The 18,488-nt window shown below is 39.6% G+C and overlaps 1 protein-coding gene and 1 long non-coding RNA gene across 5 annotated transcripts in view; one reads left to right on the top strand and one right to left on the bottom strand.

Moving 5' to 3' along the window:
• COPG2 (COPI coat complex subunit gamma 2) overlaps positions 1 to 18,488 on the top strand; it is a 113,634-nt gene that overhangs the window by 74,469 nt on the left and 20,677 nt on the right. For all 4 annotated transcript variants that reach the window (XM_040259641.1, XM_040259642.1, XM_040259643.1 and 1 more), the window contains 8 exons: positions 3,221 to 3,316; positions 3,609 to 3,852; positions 6,044 to 6,119; positions 6,956 to 7,059; positions 7,546 to 7,671; positions 8,425 to 8,487; positions 9,145 to 9,284; positions 11,469 to 11,640. In XM_040259641.1, the coding sequence (XP_040115575.1) occupies positions 3,221 to 3,316; positions 3,609 to 3,852; positions 6,044 to 6,119; positions 6,956 to 7,059; positions 7,546 to 7,671; positions 8,425 to 8,487; positions 9,145 to 9,284; positions 11,469 to 11,640 (1,021 nt within the window). The remainder of the gene's footprint in view (positions 1 to 3,220; positions 3,317 to 3,608; positions 3,853 to 6,043; positions 6,120 to 6,955; positions 7,060 to 7,545; positions 7,672 to 8,424; positions 8,488 to 9,144; positions 9,285 to 11,468; positions 11,641 to 18,488) is intronic.
• The window catches only part of LOC120877356, a 25,255-nt gene continuing 11,657 nt past the window's right edge, over positions 4,891 to 18,488 (bottom strand). The window contains exon 3 of the long non-coding RNA XR_005724317.1: positions 4,891 to 4,903. This is a non-coding gene — a long non-coding RNA (uncharacterized LOC120877356). The remainder of the gene's footprint in view (positions 4,904 to 18,488) is intronic.

The raw sequence follows: 18,488 nt of genomic DNA, 5'->3' as shown, positions 1-18,488 counted from the left end.
AATAGATACTTCATTTCCACTTCATTTCCAATTCAAGTACCTTTCCTTTTTTTCCTTGCCTTATTAAAATGGCTAGAGGGAAGGTAAACATCCTTTCATATTTTTAAAGATTATTTAATATCTTTTTGAATATTGTCTGCTCATGTCTTTTTCTAATTTTCTGTAGGATTTTTGGTCTTTTGTTTCCTTTATTAAAGTTTTTGTATATTAGATATATTAGTTCTTTAACTGTGAAATGTGTTGTGATATTTTCTCCCAATTTGTCATTTGTCCTTTGATTTTCTTATGATACTTTGGTCATGCACAAGCTTTTAATTTTTATGCAAATTTGTTGATCTTTTCTTTTATTGCATTGGGCTTTTGAGTAATAAGAATTCACCCCATGATGGGGGGGAAGAATTCACCCATGTTTTCTTCTAATATATGTATAATTTCATATTAAATATATGATCTATTAGGTTTTATTATTATATAGAATGAGAAATGGATCTTACAGTTTTCCAGTGACTATCCATTGTCCACCCCCCCCCAATTTTATTTGAAGGGCTGTCTTTGCCCAGTATTTGAGATATCACTTTTACCATATACTAAAGTTCGATATGTATTAATACTTGTGTCTGTTTGGAGGCTTTCTGTTCTATTCTGTTGTTCTCTTTATCTATTCATAAATCAGTACCACATACTGTTTTAAATATTTGTATTAAATATTTTAACTAAATATTTAAAAATTTGTATTAAATATTTTAAAAATTTATAAGGATGTTTTAGTATCTGTTAGTCTCCTCTCAGCTCTTTTATTTTCCTTAGCTGTTTTTACATGCTTATATTTCTTTTGAACTTTAGTATTAGTTCATCTAGTGGCTTCATTTAAAAAAATCTCATTGGCATTTTTATTGAGATCACATTAAATTTATAAGTTTTCTTAGGGGAGAATAAATAATAATGTTGAGATATCCTAACCAAGAACAAAGGATATTTTAAAATTTAAGTCTACTTTTGTATCTTTCATGAATATTTTATGGTATTTTTATATTAGATTTGAATGTTTTAAAAATTCTTTTATGAACTTTATTGTTGTTTCTATTACAAATCTTCTTTTATTCATTATATCTTCTAAGTAGTTATTATTCAGGTGTATGAGTAGTATTATTTTTGCATGTTAACCTGCTACCTTGCTGAATTATTTTATTGAGTTAGTTTTATCAATTCTCTGAAGTTTTCCACATTATTTTGTTATATCATCTGTAAATAAGGATGATTTTGTCTTTTATTTTCTAATTTTTATTCCTCAGTTGTTTTCTCCTGTCTACTCACATTGGCTAATAGTGCCAGAATAATGTCAAATAATAGTCAAGATAGTAGCATCCTTTTCTTGTTTCTGATCTTAAAGCAAATGACTCTTGGGGTTCTCTATTAAGTCATATGCTGCCAATAGGACTGAGGGAGTTATGTGTGTGTGTGTACATAAAATGAAAGTTTTCATCCATTCCTATCTTATATTTTAAAGAATTTTTAAGGGACTTTCCTGGTCCAGTGTTTAAGAATCCACCTGCCAATGCAGGGGACATCCAGGAACTAAGATCCCATGTGCCACAAACAACTAAGCCCATGTACCACAAATACTGATGCCCATGGATTCTAGAGCCTGTGCTTTGCAATAAGAGAAGCCACCGCGACAAGAAGCCTGCTCACTGCAACCAGCCCGCGCTTGCCACACCTAGAGAAAGCCCACACACAGCAATGAAGAGCCCGTGTGCCACAACAAAGACCCAGCACAGCCAAAAATAAAGAAAAAAAAGAATTTTTATTAGGAATAAGTGTTGGATTTTATCAAAGGCTTTTTAGCTTCTGTGGATCTAGTCATATTCTGTCATATTCCTTTTCTTCTTAGACTCATTCATATTGATGAATTATATTAATTTTCTAATGTCAAGCCATCCTTGCATTCTTGGTATACATTCCATTTCATCATGGGATATTATTTTCTTACTGTAGGATTGGAGTCTGTTAGCCAGTATATCACTTGGAACTTTTGTATCAATATTCAGAAATGATTTCCAGCTATAATTTTTCTTTTTGCACATATACTATCTTTATTAGGTTTATATGTCATTGCTTCATAAAGATTGTGGTTATTTCCCTTCATTTTCTATGCTCTGAAACAACATATATAGATTTAGGACTGTCTGGTTATTGGGACACAATTCTCCAGTCTCCATAAATTTCTTGCATTTCTGCACACCCAGCAAATTACACACTAACTGCCCTTTGTTTCCTACTTTACCAGTTTTGTTCCCTTTGTATAGTACAAAGTTTCTCCAATATCAAAAGATATAAGCATCTCCCTTAAGTAGTAAAGGGCAGGTTTCCATACAGCCCTAGAAGAGACAGTCAGTCCTCCCTATAGCAAAAAACAAACATGCTTATTGCCCAGTATAGTAAACATGATGTTTCCCTTCTGAATAAATGACTGGCATGCTTACTGCCCACTGTCAAATATTCAAGTTCCATATCTCAGATTTTCCTGTAATGCTGCCTACTGTGGGGTCAAGTGTTATCTGGTCCTTTTTGCGTCGTCCTGTGGGTACTGGGGCTCAGAAAACTAAGCCCCAAATGCCAGTACACTGGCTACTCCTTTTGCTGTGAGTGAATAACTGTCTTTTATCTCTTATTCAGGATCCTTGTGTTCTCTTCTAGCATCCATGAAATTATGGTAGGCTAAAGTTTGCAAGTAGGGTAAAAGTCTCACACCCTTTTTACTTCTTGACACTGGTCTCTGAAATTGTGGTAAAAATTTCCTAGAAACTACTTTGTGAAGTAGTTCCTTGGTGACTTTCTGTTTCTTCTCTGGAAAGCAGTCTGTTTAAGTTTTTTATCTTTACTGTTCACTTTAGAATTTTTATGTGAAAATTTTAAATATAAAATTTTAAAATATGCTCGAAGCTTATTTTGCTTTGGAGCAAAGGGAGGGGTCTCTTGAATGCACTTCATTTTTACATTGCTTTCTATTTTCCTTTCCTGTTTGATTTTCTTTCACAAAGAACTATTATTGTCATTTTAGTTAATTATGGTGCCTTCTTAGCTTGTGGTAAACAAGAGGGAATGTATGCTTAAGTAGCTAAAGTTATAAAGATGACGGTCCTTTCTGTGTTTTTCTCTAGGTGGTAGTTGTACAGCCATTATAAAAGGTGCGTGTCCTTTTTGTTTGTTTTTCCTCCAGGTCGTGGTTGTGCAGGCAATTAGTGCTCTCTGTCAGAAATACCCTCGAAAGCACAGCGTCATGATGACTTTCCTCTCCAACATGCTCCGAGATGATGTAGGTGGACTGCTTTTTAATTGTGGGAAGTTGCTCGCTTCAGTTCTTATTAAAGCAGCTTTCTTTATAATCTCCGCATGCCTATCAAATAATATTCTCAATTCTAGCTTCTGTCTTATCACTAAACATATTATTGCTTTTGACTTTCCCACTTGGAGGGAAAAAACATTTTTGTTTCTTTGAGAAGGGAAGGGAAATGATATTTTAAAGTTACATCATAAGTCTTGGAGTAAAATCATTTTTCCAAAAAGTGCCCTCAGAGTGAATGGCAGTTTTTCTTTTTTTTTGCCAGGGAGGCTTTGAATATAAGCGGGCCATCGTGGACTGCATTATCAGCATTGTAGAAGAGAACCCTGAGAGTAAAGAGGCAGGTCTAGCCCACCTCTGTGAATTCATCGAGGACTGTGAACACACCGTTCTGGCTACAAAGATCCTACACTTGTTGGGCAAAGAGGGCCCCAGAACAGCTGTCCCCTCCAAGTATATCCGCTTTATTTTTAATAGGGTTGTCCTGGAGAATGAGGCCGTCAGGGCTGGTGAGTATTGGAGCACTGACGATGAGCGTAACTGGTATTCTTGGGAAATGCTTAACTCAAGGGAGTGGTAATGAAATTGGAAAATGACATTGCAGTGTCTATTTGGTGGTGGGATCTTGGAGCATACTTAGGCCTCAGATATATAGCTCTCTCTTTGTATTCTAATTTCCATCCTGATTTCAGCCTTGTATCAGAGAAAAATAACCCTTGACCTTCAGATTGACAGAAGACTTTGATGGTGTCATCCATTTTTTTCAGTTAAGGCCTCAAGTATGAATGTCTTTGAAATTTGTCTCCCACTGTAGCTTGTAAGTGATTTTTTGAACAGATCTTAGGAAGTTTTTTACTTCTTTCTCTCTAATTGTTCTTCTCCTTAGCATGTGAACTGGTCCAAATCTCTCCTGTTAAAACTATAGGCCTTCATTTGATTCATTGTCTCTCACTAGGTACTGACCATATTTCCTGTTACAGAACCTTGAAGCAGCCATTACCAGCTGCCTCTCTGAACTTACTTTCCATTTTCTATTCAATTCACTATAATCTTGCTCTCTCCCTTAAAAATCTTCTGAAGCTATTTTTTAAAAAATCCTTAGAAGCTAGCTGGAAAATCAAGTTAGACACTTTAATGTTCTTATCCTTATTCACTTCAGTCAATTTGATGGGCTGTTGACTAAACACTTCATGAAACTCTCTTCCCTTGGTTTCCACAAATAGCCTGCATCTTTCCATCATTCCTCAATCTTCTTTGCAGAGCTTCTCTTCCATTCCTTAAAATGTTCGTTTTCTTTAGGGGGGTTGTCTTCTCAGCATCCACATTATTTCTGGTCATCATTTTCAGAGCTCTGCTGAGATGCTGTGGCACTGTAGTCATGCCTCTCTCCTGAACTGGTGTGTTTAGCTGTCCCAGGCACTTCAAATTCAGCTTGAAATTCAAACTGTCCCAAACAGAAATCCTTATATATATTGTCCACTCAGTTGCAAGACTAGAACCTTATTCCATTGTTTTATAACTCCCATCTACCTTTTGGCAAAGTCCTGTCTGTTCTGTCCCCTCAATATGTATTCCTTCACTCCCTTGTATCGTCAGTTTTCCTGAGGGCTGTGTTAAGCTCCCATCCATTTCAGAGGCCCAGTTAGTCCAGCTGCTTGTACTCTCACCCACATCCAGGATATTCTCCACTCTGCTACCAAAATGGACATTGCATACAAAATCTGCTCACAAATTTAGTGTAGCATACCCTGCTGCAGGTACACAGATTCATCCTGTATTTTACTCCTGTTAATAATAATTTTGAGGTTAAACTGGAACCTATTTTTTTGTGTCTAATCTCTCACTTGTCTCTTCCTGCTGTCCAACACAGGTCCAATGCTTCAGCCTTACTCAGCTGCATCCAGTCCCAGAATCATTCCATACTTTATTCTCTGTCCTGAGGGCCTTGCTACTTTTCACTTCTCTTTCCCTCAAATACTCTTTTCCTGCCTTTTCCTGTGGCTAACTCTACTTGTTCTGCAAGCTTTAGTGCAGGTAGTAAGCATGAGCTCTTTGTCTTCTCCTCCAGTTTTGACTTAATGTTCCTTTCTCTGCTCGTATAGTATCCAGGATATGGTTCTACTATGGATTTACTATGTTGTAACTATCTATTTACACCTGTCTTTCCCACTAAACTACAACTCCTTGAGAGCAAGGGCTACATCTTTTATCTTTTTACCTTCAGCACTTAGCACAACTCCTGACAAAAGTTAAATAAGGAATAAATCTTTGTTGATACAGTGAATTTTAATAATAGAGTTTTGGGTGTTTTTCCCCCTATGTGTGGGGCTGGTTGTTTGAGGTTTGTTTGGTTATTCTTTAGTCACTAAGTTGTGTCCCACTCTTTTGCAACCCCATGGACTGTAATCTGCCAGGCTCCTCTATAAGGAGTCAGACTGAAGAATAGCTCATATAAGAAATACATATGATCCTTTTTCCTCAATGCATAGAGAGTTTTCTTATTCAGAGCTCTCTTGGACCCACTTTCTATTTCTATTTATGCTTAAATGGATCAAGGAAATAAGAACAAGAAGTTCACGATTAAACAGTGAGTTTATTTCAACTGAACATGGGGAAACTCCTCTAATTTTTTTCTTAATAATTATTGCTTAACTCTGTGAAGTCAATATTCATGTTGTTTCATTTTATGCTCCATTATAGCTGCTGTGAGTGCTTTGGCAAAATTTGGGGCTCAGAATGAAAATCTTCTCCCAAGCATCCTAGTACTCCTACAAAGGTAACTAAAAGAATTAAAAAAAAAAAAGAGAGAAAGGAATGCCATGTGACTGAATAGATAATTCCTCATTGTACCATATCAAATGCCTTGTAGGGCCTAAGAGTAGAGCTGATAGAGTAAGTCAGGGGCAAATGGCGTTTTCCTTACTCTTGGTAATTTTGCATGTGCTAAGTGCATACAAAATTTGACTTCTGATTTCTCATGCATGATTTTGAGAAAGTGACTTAAATACATGTGCCTCAATTAGTATAGCAGAGGCCAACTTCAAAGAGCTTCACTGTGTAGAGTTGAAAATACCAGCTTTTCATGGTCTCTTTAACTCCCTATTTGATGAGGAAAAGAGTTGCTTTAGCAAACACTCCGTGATTACATCTTGCAATTGAAGCAGAAAAATTACAAGCCAAAAGCTGGCTGGTTTAAATAAAACAAATTGCCATTTGAGTAATATCAGTGCCTGGGTTTAGAATGCTTTTTAGTATCCTTGGAAAGTCTAATATTGCCAGTTTTTAGTTTGTAAAAGTCTAAATCTTTACCAAGGTCATGTGGTTGCAGATCAAAGAACAGACTCCAGACTGCTATCTTATGCTACTGTGTTCTTCCTAATCATTTTAATGCCTACTTATGTAGTGCTTCTGATTCATAATGACACCATTTCTTTACCAATTCAGAACAATACCCGGGATGTATGGAGATTTTAGGAGCCACTGTTGGCTGTTGTTGAGCTCTTGTATTACGGTAGTATCAGATGGCCTGGATCGTGTCTGTTAGGCATAGTGGTAAAGTTCTGGATATCTTTTAGAGTGCTATGACATGCCCATTCTGTATCCCCTGGACAGGTGTATGATGGATACTGATGATGAGGTACGGGATAGAGCTACCTTCTATCTGAATGTGCTGCAGCAGAGGCAGATGGCACTGAATGCTACATATATCTTCAATGGTCAGTGAGAGCCAAGAATGGAGACAAATATACTTTTGTTCTACAAGTGGTGTCTTGGAAGCATATCTCATGATTTGCATATGAGCTGGCTTTACTAGGCAGAATACTTGGTTTCTGTCTCTGAATGCACTTCCATTTCTAGAGAAACCTAAAAGTATGTAAAAGTCCAAAGAATATTGCTTGTTCCTGGTTCTCTTTGAGCTCCCTCTTGGATGGGTTTACCTTTTTCCCTTTTCTTAGGCTGTTTCCACATGGCTCTGTTGCTTTGTTTTCTGGAAGATACTTCCATTTTGTTGCAAATATGTATGCTCAACTCCTGTGCTTCCTCAGATGGAATTATAAGTGCCTATCTTCTTTAATAATTTAGCTTATAAACCTGTGGTTATAGTTTTCTTTAGAAAGCTTAAATAAATATTGCAAATCTGGGCCTGCCTGGATCCTAGGATTGGCAAGAAGTTCTAGTGCTGAGAGTTTTCTGTTTCATAGGTCTAACAGTCTCTGTACCAGGGATGGAAAAAGCCTTACACCAGTACACGCTGGAGCCTTCAGAAAAGCCCTTTGATATGAAATCTGTTCCTCCTGCTACGGCTTCTGTCTTTGAACAGAAAGCAGGTAATGGGAACACTTTGTTTTTAAACTGTTTATAGTTTCACACCAATAAAATACACTGTTGGCATATTTTTTCTAATATTTCTTTTAATGGTCACTCCTTCTAAATCTTATAGAACTAAGATGAATGATATTTTTAAAGTTAGGGTTTTAAAATTTTTTCCTTATTTTCTCATGGAAGCAAGAATATGAAGTGTGGCATAGAATGAAATTTTTTTTTTTTTAACGCTGAGTTTTAGAGCATTGGAAGTTAGTTGCCAGTGTTTCAGAGCAGTAGTTGTGTTGCCACCGCCTATTTTTGTTTTCTGATCTTGATTAACTTCTTAGTTAATTTTTCTTTTGGAGGCTTAAAAAATAAATGGACAAAGTGTGTAGTGGTTTGAACCAAAAATGAAAGATCTCATGCCCTCAACATTTTCAGTTTTTTGTTGTTGATATTACATAAGTAGTTTTTCCTATTTGAATAACGAGATTTGTTTTATAAACTGTTCCTTCTTTTCAGAGTAATTTTTTAAAATATTCTGGTCCATAAAAGCAAATTCTGTATTTTGAGAACTTGCTTTATTTATTTCATGAAGTACATTCACTAAATACACTTTGAGTTTCCCTCCAAGAAGGGTGACAAAGAACCTCCTGGTATGATTTAGCAATAGCTCCTTATATATCTGCTGCAAGATTTTGTCTTCATCTCCTGTATGCATTTGACTTGATAGTGGGAGGGAAAGCTCACTTAACTGCTCATCCCTGTTTCTGTAGAAATCACACTGGTGTCCACTAAGCCCGAGAAGCTGGCTCCTTCCAGGCAAGACATTTTCCAAGGTATGATGATTTGATGTGTAGAGGGAGTAGCCCAGCTCCCTAGGTATTGTAACTATAATGAAGGCCACCACTTTTTATTCAATTTTATTAGTTCTCAGTATGGGAAATCTTTATATGACTAAATATAATTTATTGTCATAGCTTCCTGTTGTTAGGACTACTGGCATCTGTGGGACTTGGCAATTTCCAGTTGTCAGCTTACTGAGAATGTTGTTCTTACCCTGTATCTTGGTTAACGGGACTCAAATTCTATGAAATTAGGAATTAAGTTTCTTTTTTAATTTTTGCTTTTAGTAATTAACTGTGAAGTGAAGTGAGAGTCGCTCAGTTGTGTCTGATTCTTTGTGACCCCCTGGACTAAACAGTCCATGGTATTTTCCAGGCCAGGATACTGGAGTGGATGGCCTTTCCCTTCTTCAGGGGATCGTCCCATCCCAGGGATTGAACCCAGGTCTTCCAAATTGCAGGCAGATTCTTTAGCAGCTGAGCCACCAGGGAAGCCCAATTAACAGTATAAACTCTTACTTAAAAGATTACTTCACTAAAGCTTGGGGACACATTATTAATTGAGTGTTCTTAAAACATTTTAGCTACCCAGAGTAATATCTTCCCCTGTCTTATTTTTCTTCCTTCTTTTCTTTCCTTTTTTCTTGATAGAGCAACTGGCTGCCATTCCTGAGTTTATGAATCTAGGACCCTTGTTCAAGTCTTCTGAGCCTGTTCAGCTTACAGAAGCAGAGACAGAATATTTTGTTCGTTGTGTCAAGCACATGTTTACCAATCACATTGTGTTCCAGGTGAGAGGAGTGTCATAACTGGCTCTGGTAAGGGATTTAGTATTAATTCTCCTTTAGTTTAGAATACACAGAAGAACTATACAAAAAAGATCTTCATGACCTAGTTAATCCCGATGGTGTGATCACTCACCTAGAGCCAGTCATCCTGGAATGTGAAGTCAAGTGGGCCTTAGAAAGCATCACTATGAACAAAGCTAATGAAGGTGATGGAATTCCAGTTGAGCTATTTCAAATCCTGAAAGATGATGCTATGAAAGTGCTGCACTCAATATACCAGCAAATTTGGAAAACTCAGCAGTGGCCCCAGGACTGGAAAAGGTCAGTTTTCATTCCAGCCCCTAAGAAAGGCAATGAATGCCAAAGAATGCGCAAACTACCGCACAGTTGCACTCACCTCACACGCTAGCAAATTAATGCTCAAAATTCTCCAAGCCAGGCTCCAGCAATATGTGAACCGTGAACTTCCAAATGTTCAAGCTGGTTTTAGAAAAGGCAGAAGAACCAGAGATTAAATTGCCAACATCCGCTGGCTCATGAAAAGCAAGAGAGTTCCAGGAAAACATCTGCTTTATTGACTGTGCCAAAGACTTTGTGGATCACAATAAACTGTGGAAAATTCTGAAAGAGATGGGAATACCAGACCACCTGACCTGCCCCTTGAGAAACCTGTATGCAGGTCAGGAAGCAACAGTTAGAACTGGACATGGAACAACAGACTGATTCCAAATGGGAAAGGAGTATGTCAAGGCTGTATATATCACCCTGCTTATTTTAACTTATATGCAGAGTACATCATGAGAAATGCTGGGCTGGATGAAGCACAAGCTGGAATCAGGATTGCCAGGAGAAATATCAATAACCTCAGATACGCAGATGACATCAACCTTATGGCAGAAAGTGAAGAAGAACTAAAGAGCCTCTTGATGAAAGTGAAAATGGAGAGTGAAAAAGTTGGCTTAAAGCTCAACAATCAGAAAACGAAGATCATGGCATCTGGTCCCATCATTTTATGACAAATAGATGGGGAAACAGTGGCTGACTTTATTTTGGGGGGCTCCAAAATCACTGCAGATGGTGAAATTAAATTTTATTTAATTTAATTAAATCACTGCAGCCATGAAATTAAAAGATGCTTGCCCTTGGAAGGAAAGTTATGACTAACCTAGATAGCATATTAAAAAGCAGAGACATTACTTTGCCAACAAAGGTCCGTCTAGTCAAGGCTGTGGTTTTTCCAGTAGTCATGTATAGAAGTGAGAATTGGGCTATAAAGAAAGCTGAGTGCTGAAGAATTGATGCTTTTGAACTGTGGTGTTGGAGAAGACCCTTGAGAGTTCCTTGGACTGCAAGGAGATCCAGCCAATCCATCCTACAGGAGATCAGTCCTGAGTGTTCATTGGAAGGACTGATGTTAAAGCTGAAACACCGATACTTTGGCCACCTGATGCGAAGAACTAACTCATTGGAAAAGACCCTGATGCTGGGAAAGATTGAAGACAGGAGGAGAAGGGGATGACAGATGATGAGATGGGATGGCATCACCAAGTCAACGGACGTGAGCTTGGGTAAACTCCGGGAGTTGGTGAAGGACAGGGAGGCCTGGCATGCTGTGGTTCGTGGGTCTCAAAGAGCGACTGAACTGAACTGACTGAGCTCCTTTAGTTCATGATTCTGGTTCCTTTTATGGAGAAGCAACTTGCCAGCATTTTTCTGGTTTTCTTCCTAACTCCATAGCTAGAGAGATGCCTTTGTGTGATGGGAAACTTTTGATGATTTAAACTTAAAAGGAGATAAAACTGAAATGCCTGAAAAAGTTGGACAGCATCGAGTATAACCTGTGATAAAATGACCGTCACACTTAACATCAGGGTAAATTAAGTGTGCTGTTCCAAAACCTTGGATTCCAATTCGATTCTCAGCCAGCTGTCAGACTTCTACCATCTTGTTTGGGAGAACTCAATCTCAGGAAAAAGGGAAACACTGGTGAATAATATAAACAAGAAAGACCTCGAGAATAAGCTTATCCTTGTTGTCTCAAGAAAAATCTTAGAGGGAGACATGCATGGTGTTTATAGAGAGAAGGTTTAATGGATTCCAGAACTGACTCGTGGGTTATGGGGAGGAAGAAACAATTTACTTGAAAACAGTTCTTGTTCATAACTTTCCTATTTGATGACTTTTCAGTTTGACTGTACCAATACTCTGAATGACCAGCTACTGGAGAAAGTGACAGTGCAGGTGGAGCCATCAGAGTCCTATGAAGTGCTGTGCTGTATCCCAGCCCCCAGCCTGCCTTACAATCAACCAGGAGTATGCTATACTCTCGTTCGTTTACCCGAAGATGACTCAGTAGCAGGTACTAATACACAGAATGCAAGAGATGTGATTAAGAGTACATTACCACTTGAACTCTGAAGTGTCTGGACAGATATTTGGGGTCCAAGAATTTGTTTCTTTTCTGGGATTAATAAATGTAGTGATAATGAATGGTAAATTTATAAAGTTAGTTACTGCTACAGAAATACTAATTTTATAACCAAGTTTCTGAGTAAAATACGCTGGACATTTAATCTTAAAAGAGAAACTGAATGTGTACAGTGGTAGCCCGAAACAGAACTCAGACTTCCTGTTGAAACAGTATCACCACTAGTGGTGCACATACCTGATGTCCCCTGTGAAGGATCAGGGCCTGCTTCTCCCTGGTGTTTCTTTAGGGCAGCCTCAGGACTTTTTAGTTAGTAGACCCATGGCATCGTAAAATATATTGTTTTTAAGGGTCCTATAACACAAGGCAAGTGTCTGAGAGTATGTCTCAACCTAGTGACTGGTTTAACAAACATTTGTGTATCCACAGTTGAGAAAGGCTTTGTGATCTGCTTGACCTGTATACACTTGGGGATTGGGTTGGGAGCGTGGTCGGGGGGAGGGGGCTGCGCGTGTGGGAAGGAAAGTAAACTGCTAGCGTCAACAGTAGTTAAAATTCGGGGTTCTGAGACCTTATGACCTACCTCCTGTGAATGTCAAGTATTGCACTTGATTTCTTTTCTCCGTTTTCCCACCTGAGTTCTTTCCTTCCCATATTTGCTGCAGAGTGTTCACAACTGTTACCCAGTTTGTACCGAAATAAGCACACACATTGCACTTACATTTTGAACAGTTTTTATTACTAGTACAGGAAAAAACAATTTTTACTACTAATACAGGAAAAAACATATAGCTAACAAATATTGGGAAAGTTACAGAGTTACAAGAAATCGTAAAAGTACTAGTACATAGTTATCCCTGGTCATCATTCAGTTACATTTGGGGCTTAACTTGTCTTCCTTTAGCCCCTCTCCCAACTCCCTTTTTAGATATTGGTTCCGGGAGCGCCTGCCCAATCTTTTACCTGTGTTGCATGATAGACCAGGCTACTCAACTCTAGCACGAGGTAGATTCAAGTTGGCACCATTGCTGGGTCTGAACCCCAGGTTGTTCCCTCTGGCCCTGGGTGGACCTGCAGTTGCAGCCACCCTGGGTCCATAACCCCCTGGGTAGGAAGGCACTTTCTATCTGGCCTCCACTATTTCTCCTTTGAACATTAGGCCATCCAAGTTTAACCTTTAATTATCTCCTTTACCCCTTTTTATGAGGTTTCTCTTATTCCATTCCCTTTTAACTTCACTTTCTTTCCTGGTCTGTTTCCCTCTGGTTAGATTTGTCTAATGTCCACCAGCCAGTAATTAAGCTGGCTGTACTCTTATGTAGCTAGTTTCATTTAACCTTATTCTAAACCAATAACTGGCCCAGTCTTAATGTAGCCCTGTGGCTTTTGCCATCATCCTGGATACTCTGTCCTTTTTCTAGTAGCCACCTTTCCATATTTCAAAATTCTAACCCCATTTTTACTTCCCACAAACTTTCTGTTTTTTAAGGAATGCCATTACTTTGTCACTTAATTTTAGAGGGAACCAAAATGCTAAACTCATTGAAGAATCAAGCTCTTCCCAATTGAGAATATTAGCTCCTCCCATTTCCCCAGGTTCATTTGGATAACTGATAACTCAGGTGCCTCACATCCCAGGGAGTGGTTCTAACAGAATACAATAAATACAATTTTACAATATCAAAATATATAAAACAACAATATTGAAATTACAGAAGTTACATACAGTATAGGAGAAAACAACAACAACAGAAAACATTTCTACCAACACAGAAAGCATAAGGGAGGTTTTATCCCTCCTTACTAAGGAGTTAATTTCTTTTTAAAACATACATCTTACAAATTAGCCCAGAGGTTTCAGCTTTTGGTCTGCTGGCTATGGACTCTTTTGGTTGATGGTTGTTAGTGGGGTGTTTGGTGTTTTTTTTTTTTTTTTTTTTTTGGTGGTTAGTATTTTGTTTATAAAAATTTGGCATTTGGAGAATTTTCTAAATTCAAAAGGGTTTGCTAATTGGTGTTCAAACTCAGTTATAAACTCTTATGATTGTATCTTGGATAAAAGAAATGAAATTTAGTCTCAACATTCGGACTTTTAAAACTTTGAAAGTTTTAAAAAATTAGTAGGTTGACTTACTGATTTTACCAATGATTTTACCCATCATTTACCTGCTTAGGAAAAAAAAACTCCTTTCTATTCTTTAGTCTGTGTTAGAAATTATGAAATTTTGAGCCTATGGCCAATCCAAAGTCTTTGCTGTGCAATGAATAGAAGAGAAATACCAGGGCACAGGTGGTAATACAAGTCTTTTTTCCCTATTCCTTCCTTTCAGCATTTTCCTGTTGCAGATATTCTGAATCTTAACCAATCACATAAAGATCTATACATCACCTCTGCCTGTCTCATCTCAGAAAAGACATTTTCCACATAATTACAGGAAAAAAAATAGAAATTCTATAGATTGTGATTTCCTTCCTTCAACCTGAAAACTATGCAGAATAGGAAGGAAAATAGGTTTTGGAGACAGATAAATTAGGATTTGAATTCTGACTCTGCTATACACTGAGTGCTTAATCGTAGGCAAATGTTTTGATCTCTGTATACCTTTTAGGATTTATTGTAAGGATAAAATGAAATTAAGTAAAGTGATGAGTATGGTGCCAGACACATAGTAAATACTTAATAGATAGAAGGTATTCTGAAACTATCCACTTTCTTCCTTTACCTAACTCTTTAAAAATCAAGCCGTTCACAGTTCAAAAGATAGAGACCCACCAATTTCCTCAGAAGGTTATTCTGTCAGTTGTTCTTATCTTTTCTTTATCTTTAAACCTTCCCATTTCTCCTTACTGTAAAAGTGTACAAAAAAAATCTATGCCATCTGAAAAAATCTAAACTCAACATCAAGTATTACCATAACGCCTTCCTTGAAATCTTGGGAAAATTGTAAAAAGAGTAACCAACATCTTAAGTCTCAATTAGTCCTACTGATCTTCTGTCCTCCAGCAACTACCCTTTACTTAAAGACTGTCAGAAAAGCCTTCAAGGCAGCATACTTTCTTTCTGTGTCCTTTCTCACACAGCAACTTTCTTTCCTCTGCATGTTTATTACACCAGTAACAACACATACATGCAACATTCTGTGAATTTTTTCCCTCCTTGGGGCCTCTGTAATGACCATACCCTTTTGTTTTATTACTTACTCAGAACCATTCTAATCCCTATATTGCTTTTATTATTGAACTCTCAGTTCTTATAGAATCATATTTCTTACCTCAAACCATCTGAACAAATTTAAATAGCCCTCAACAGAAAATATCCATACCAAGGTCACATTTACACAAGTACATATCTGCATCTCTTCTGTTTTTCATTAGGGATGCTGCCTCCCACTTAACAATTCACAGCTCTTTCATATGATACATACCTACACTCACACTGTAGTTCTTGACTTTGCCTACACCTCCTTAAACCTTTATATTAACTGGAGCTACCCCAGGATTCTGATGGACTCCAGACTCTTCTCTGAAGCTGCTGTTTCCATTCCATTATTTGCTGTTCAGTATTGATCATATTAACTCCTGACATTCCGAATTAAATTGACAATTTCAGTTAAGTAAAATTTATCTCAGTTTCTTTTTACTCTGACTCACCTCCAACCACTCACTGGGATTCATATTACTGATCCTTAATGAAACCTTGCATTCTTCCAAGCTAAGCACATAATCTGCAGTCTTTGTTCAAACACTAAAAAAGCAGGCAGGATAAGTTGAATATTACTATTTAGCCACAATATATCCATTCCCTTTATCACTAGAATTTGTATGAGTCTAGCTAGAGAATCCATATTCCTCCAAATTTGACCTGTTAAAGAGATTGGCCAAGGTTCAAGTCTGAGACACTCATTCACTTGTTCCTTCATCTCATAACCAATTTCCCTTTCCCTAAACCCTGAAGTTTTTAACGTTTCCTCTGTGCTGACATTGAACCTTTCTTCCTGTCCTACGTCATGTTCGCCATCGTCGCTGATAGCTGTCGTCTTTATTGCTGCCTTTCTTGAATGCTAACACGTCTCCAGAATGCAGTGGAACCATGGGCTATCCACTCACTTCTTCTTCCCTCTCTTGTAGCCTTAGAAAAAGCCTCTGCCCGTTGGTACCCCCCAGGTTTGGTTCACAGTCTGGCCTTTAAATGCCTTCAGTATGTGAAAATGTGAACCTACTCTTTGTTATTCAAAACAGTCCCATCCTCTGGCATGCACTGTCGTCTCTGGATGTCAGGAGTCCTGACGTCACGAGGACTGCTGCTCACGCTCTCCCTTCAGAGTGTGGTTTTTTACTTTCTCTCTATATGACCATTTATTCTCTTGTATCCACCCACTCTGACATAATTACCTGGTAGATTTTTTTCAGGCAGCCACCAATTTCCTTGTGACAATTTCTTTTTATGTTTTCTCCCATTTTTCCTTATTTCATTAATAGTGATCAAGTTGAATAGGTAGCACTCTGCATCATAACTGATATAATGTTCCTTAATAATTGCAAGAATGATTTATATGTATACTGTCAACTAAGTTCCCACTTTAACCACTTCTTTCCATTTTTCCTTTGCTCACTTTCATTAGAAAAACAACAAACATATGAACACTTTACCAAGTATGTGTAGGAGGCATATTTTCCCAGTGCTAAATACAGTTCTTTAAAAATCCAGTTGATTGCACCGTACCATCTTTGCTTTGTACTTGACCATGTTGTAGCCTCTCCCTCCATAAACATTCTGCATTGTCTCTCTTTCCATAAAACAGTGCTTGCTCATGGTTATGACAGATGGCACCTATGCTTTCTTATAGTCACTAGTCTGCACCTACTGTCTGGCCTCCATACCACATACGGTACCCCTCCTGCCCATGAAATCTGCTGGATTCCAGATTGGGAGCTCTTGAAGCTGTCTTCCCCTTTTCTGTGGAGCCCCCTTTAACTACCCTGACCCTTTACACAGCCATGACGTCCTCCCTGCCCTCCATGCTGCCTGTCCCTTTCTTTTCCTCACCCATCTCAACACTGGCCCCCCACCTTCACAGCCACTCCAGAATCCGAAGTCTCTCTTTCTGCACGCTGAGTGTGAGTGAGCCTTGCTCAGCCATCCTCTGCCTTTTCTCCACTCTTGTGTTCCAGCCCCTCTGCTTTGTCCTCAGCACGCCATCCTGCTTCCCCAGCCACCTGCCCACAGGGGCAGTGGGCTTTTCCTTGATATCTGCTCTCTCGTTGAGCCTCCCTCATGCTCCCCTGTAGCCAGCTCTTGGTCTGCAGCACTGTAGTGACTCTATGCTGTCCCCATTCATCCCTAAGTTCCTGCCTTGTCAGGTCCCTCAGGCTTCTGTCTGACCTGTCATTTCATCTAGTCAGGCTCTGCTCTGACAGGCTTGTTTCAAACACTTCCTGCAGCCCACTACCTCTACCAGCTCATCCCCCTCTGCCTCAGCCACTTCTCCCATGTTCCACCCTGGTCCCAACCATGCTGTCCTCTGCCTCCTGTGCGGGCTTCCTCACTGGCCTGGCCCACTCCTGGGGGCAGAGCTCCCGGATGGACATCCGGCTCCATCCTTTTGCTGCTTGGCTGTCACACTTCATGCACTGTGTTACCTGACCCTCTCAACACCCTCTCCCACCCTAGATAACGGGTGCCATCACCTCACCTTCCTCACTCTTCTTACCCATTAGACCTCCTCTCCTCTACCACCTGGTTCAGAATGCTCACCTGATCCCTCCTACCCCTGGGGCCCAATTTCATCATCTCTCTGGACTTCCTTCTCTGCTGCACAAATGAAAAAGAAACCATCCAACCTTAGTCATGTGACACTCTTTAAAGAGGCTACTGTCTGAACTTTCCAGCTCACTCTTCTCTGTCCTTTGCATCCTTCTTGATCCTCACCTTCTACTCAACCCAGTTCAGTCCTCTCTGCTTCAGCACTGTGATACACTGTGCTGAATCCACACACACCACCTTCCAACCCACCCTCATGTACCAGGCTGAGCTCACTTCCTGGGCACCAGGACCCCATGTCGTCCCTCCCTGTCACCTTTCTCACACTCTTCCACTCAGGTCTCGGGGAGCCGCGGCCTCTGATTCTCCTACTTTTCCTTTGAGCACAGCGCTCTCGCCTTCTTCTCACTCTCTTGCCCCCACACCTGCCAGCCCCATTCCTGACACCTCCACCCTGTCCAGACCTGCACAGAGCCCTGGGACGGCTGTCCGCCCTCCTGCTCTCTGCCTCCTTCCTAGCAGTCACCTCTCCCACCCTTGCTACTCCTTCCATCAGGTGGGCGCCCCCTCTGATGGTCTCTGCACAAATGCAAACGACCTGCTGGCCCTACTGCCCGCCCTGCTGCCATCCTGCCTCCTAGCAGTCATCCCTCCCCAAGACGCTCCTCTGCACTAATCTCTCCCGCCCCCGCTGCCCCTTCCATCCTGTACACATCACCTCTGGTGTTCTCTGCACAAACACACACAGAGCTCCTTCCTTTCAGTCATCACTTCCAACTCCCTGGACCCTACTAAAGAGGTTTAAACCTTAAGCTCAGGGACACCATGCTTGAAATCTACTCCCAACTCATTGACAGTAAACCACCCCTCATCCTACCCCCCACCCCCCTTCATTCAGGTGCCTTGTCGGCTACATTCATTTATTCGCTGTCTACCTGGTCCTGGGTCCTTTTCCTCAAACTCTGACATCGGGACTCTGATGCCTCCCTCTGCCACACCCAGGGGCTCATCTGCTCAC

The sequence above is a fragment of the Oryx dammah genome, unplaced genomic scaffold, assembly GCF_014754425.2.
Source record: "Oryx dammah isolate SB20612 unplaced genomic scaffold, SCBI_Odam_1.1 HiC_scaffold_18, whole genome shotgun sequence".
In the NCBI taxonomy this organism is placed as follows: domain Eukaryota; kingdom Metazoa; phylum Chordata; class Mammalia; order Artiodactyla; family Bovidae; genus Oryx; species Oryx dammah.
Note: the sequence above shows the minus strand (reverse complement) of the source record. Positions and strands in the feature narration are given on the sequence as shown.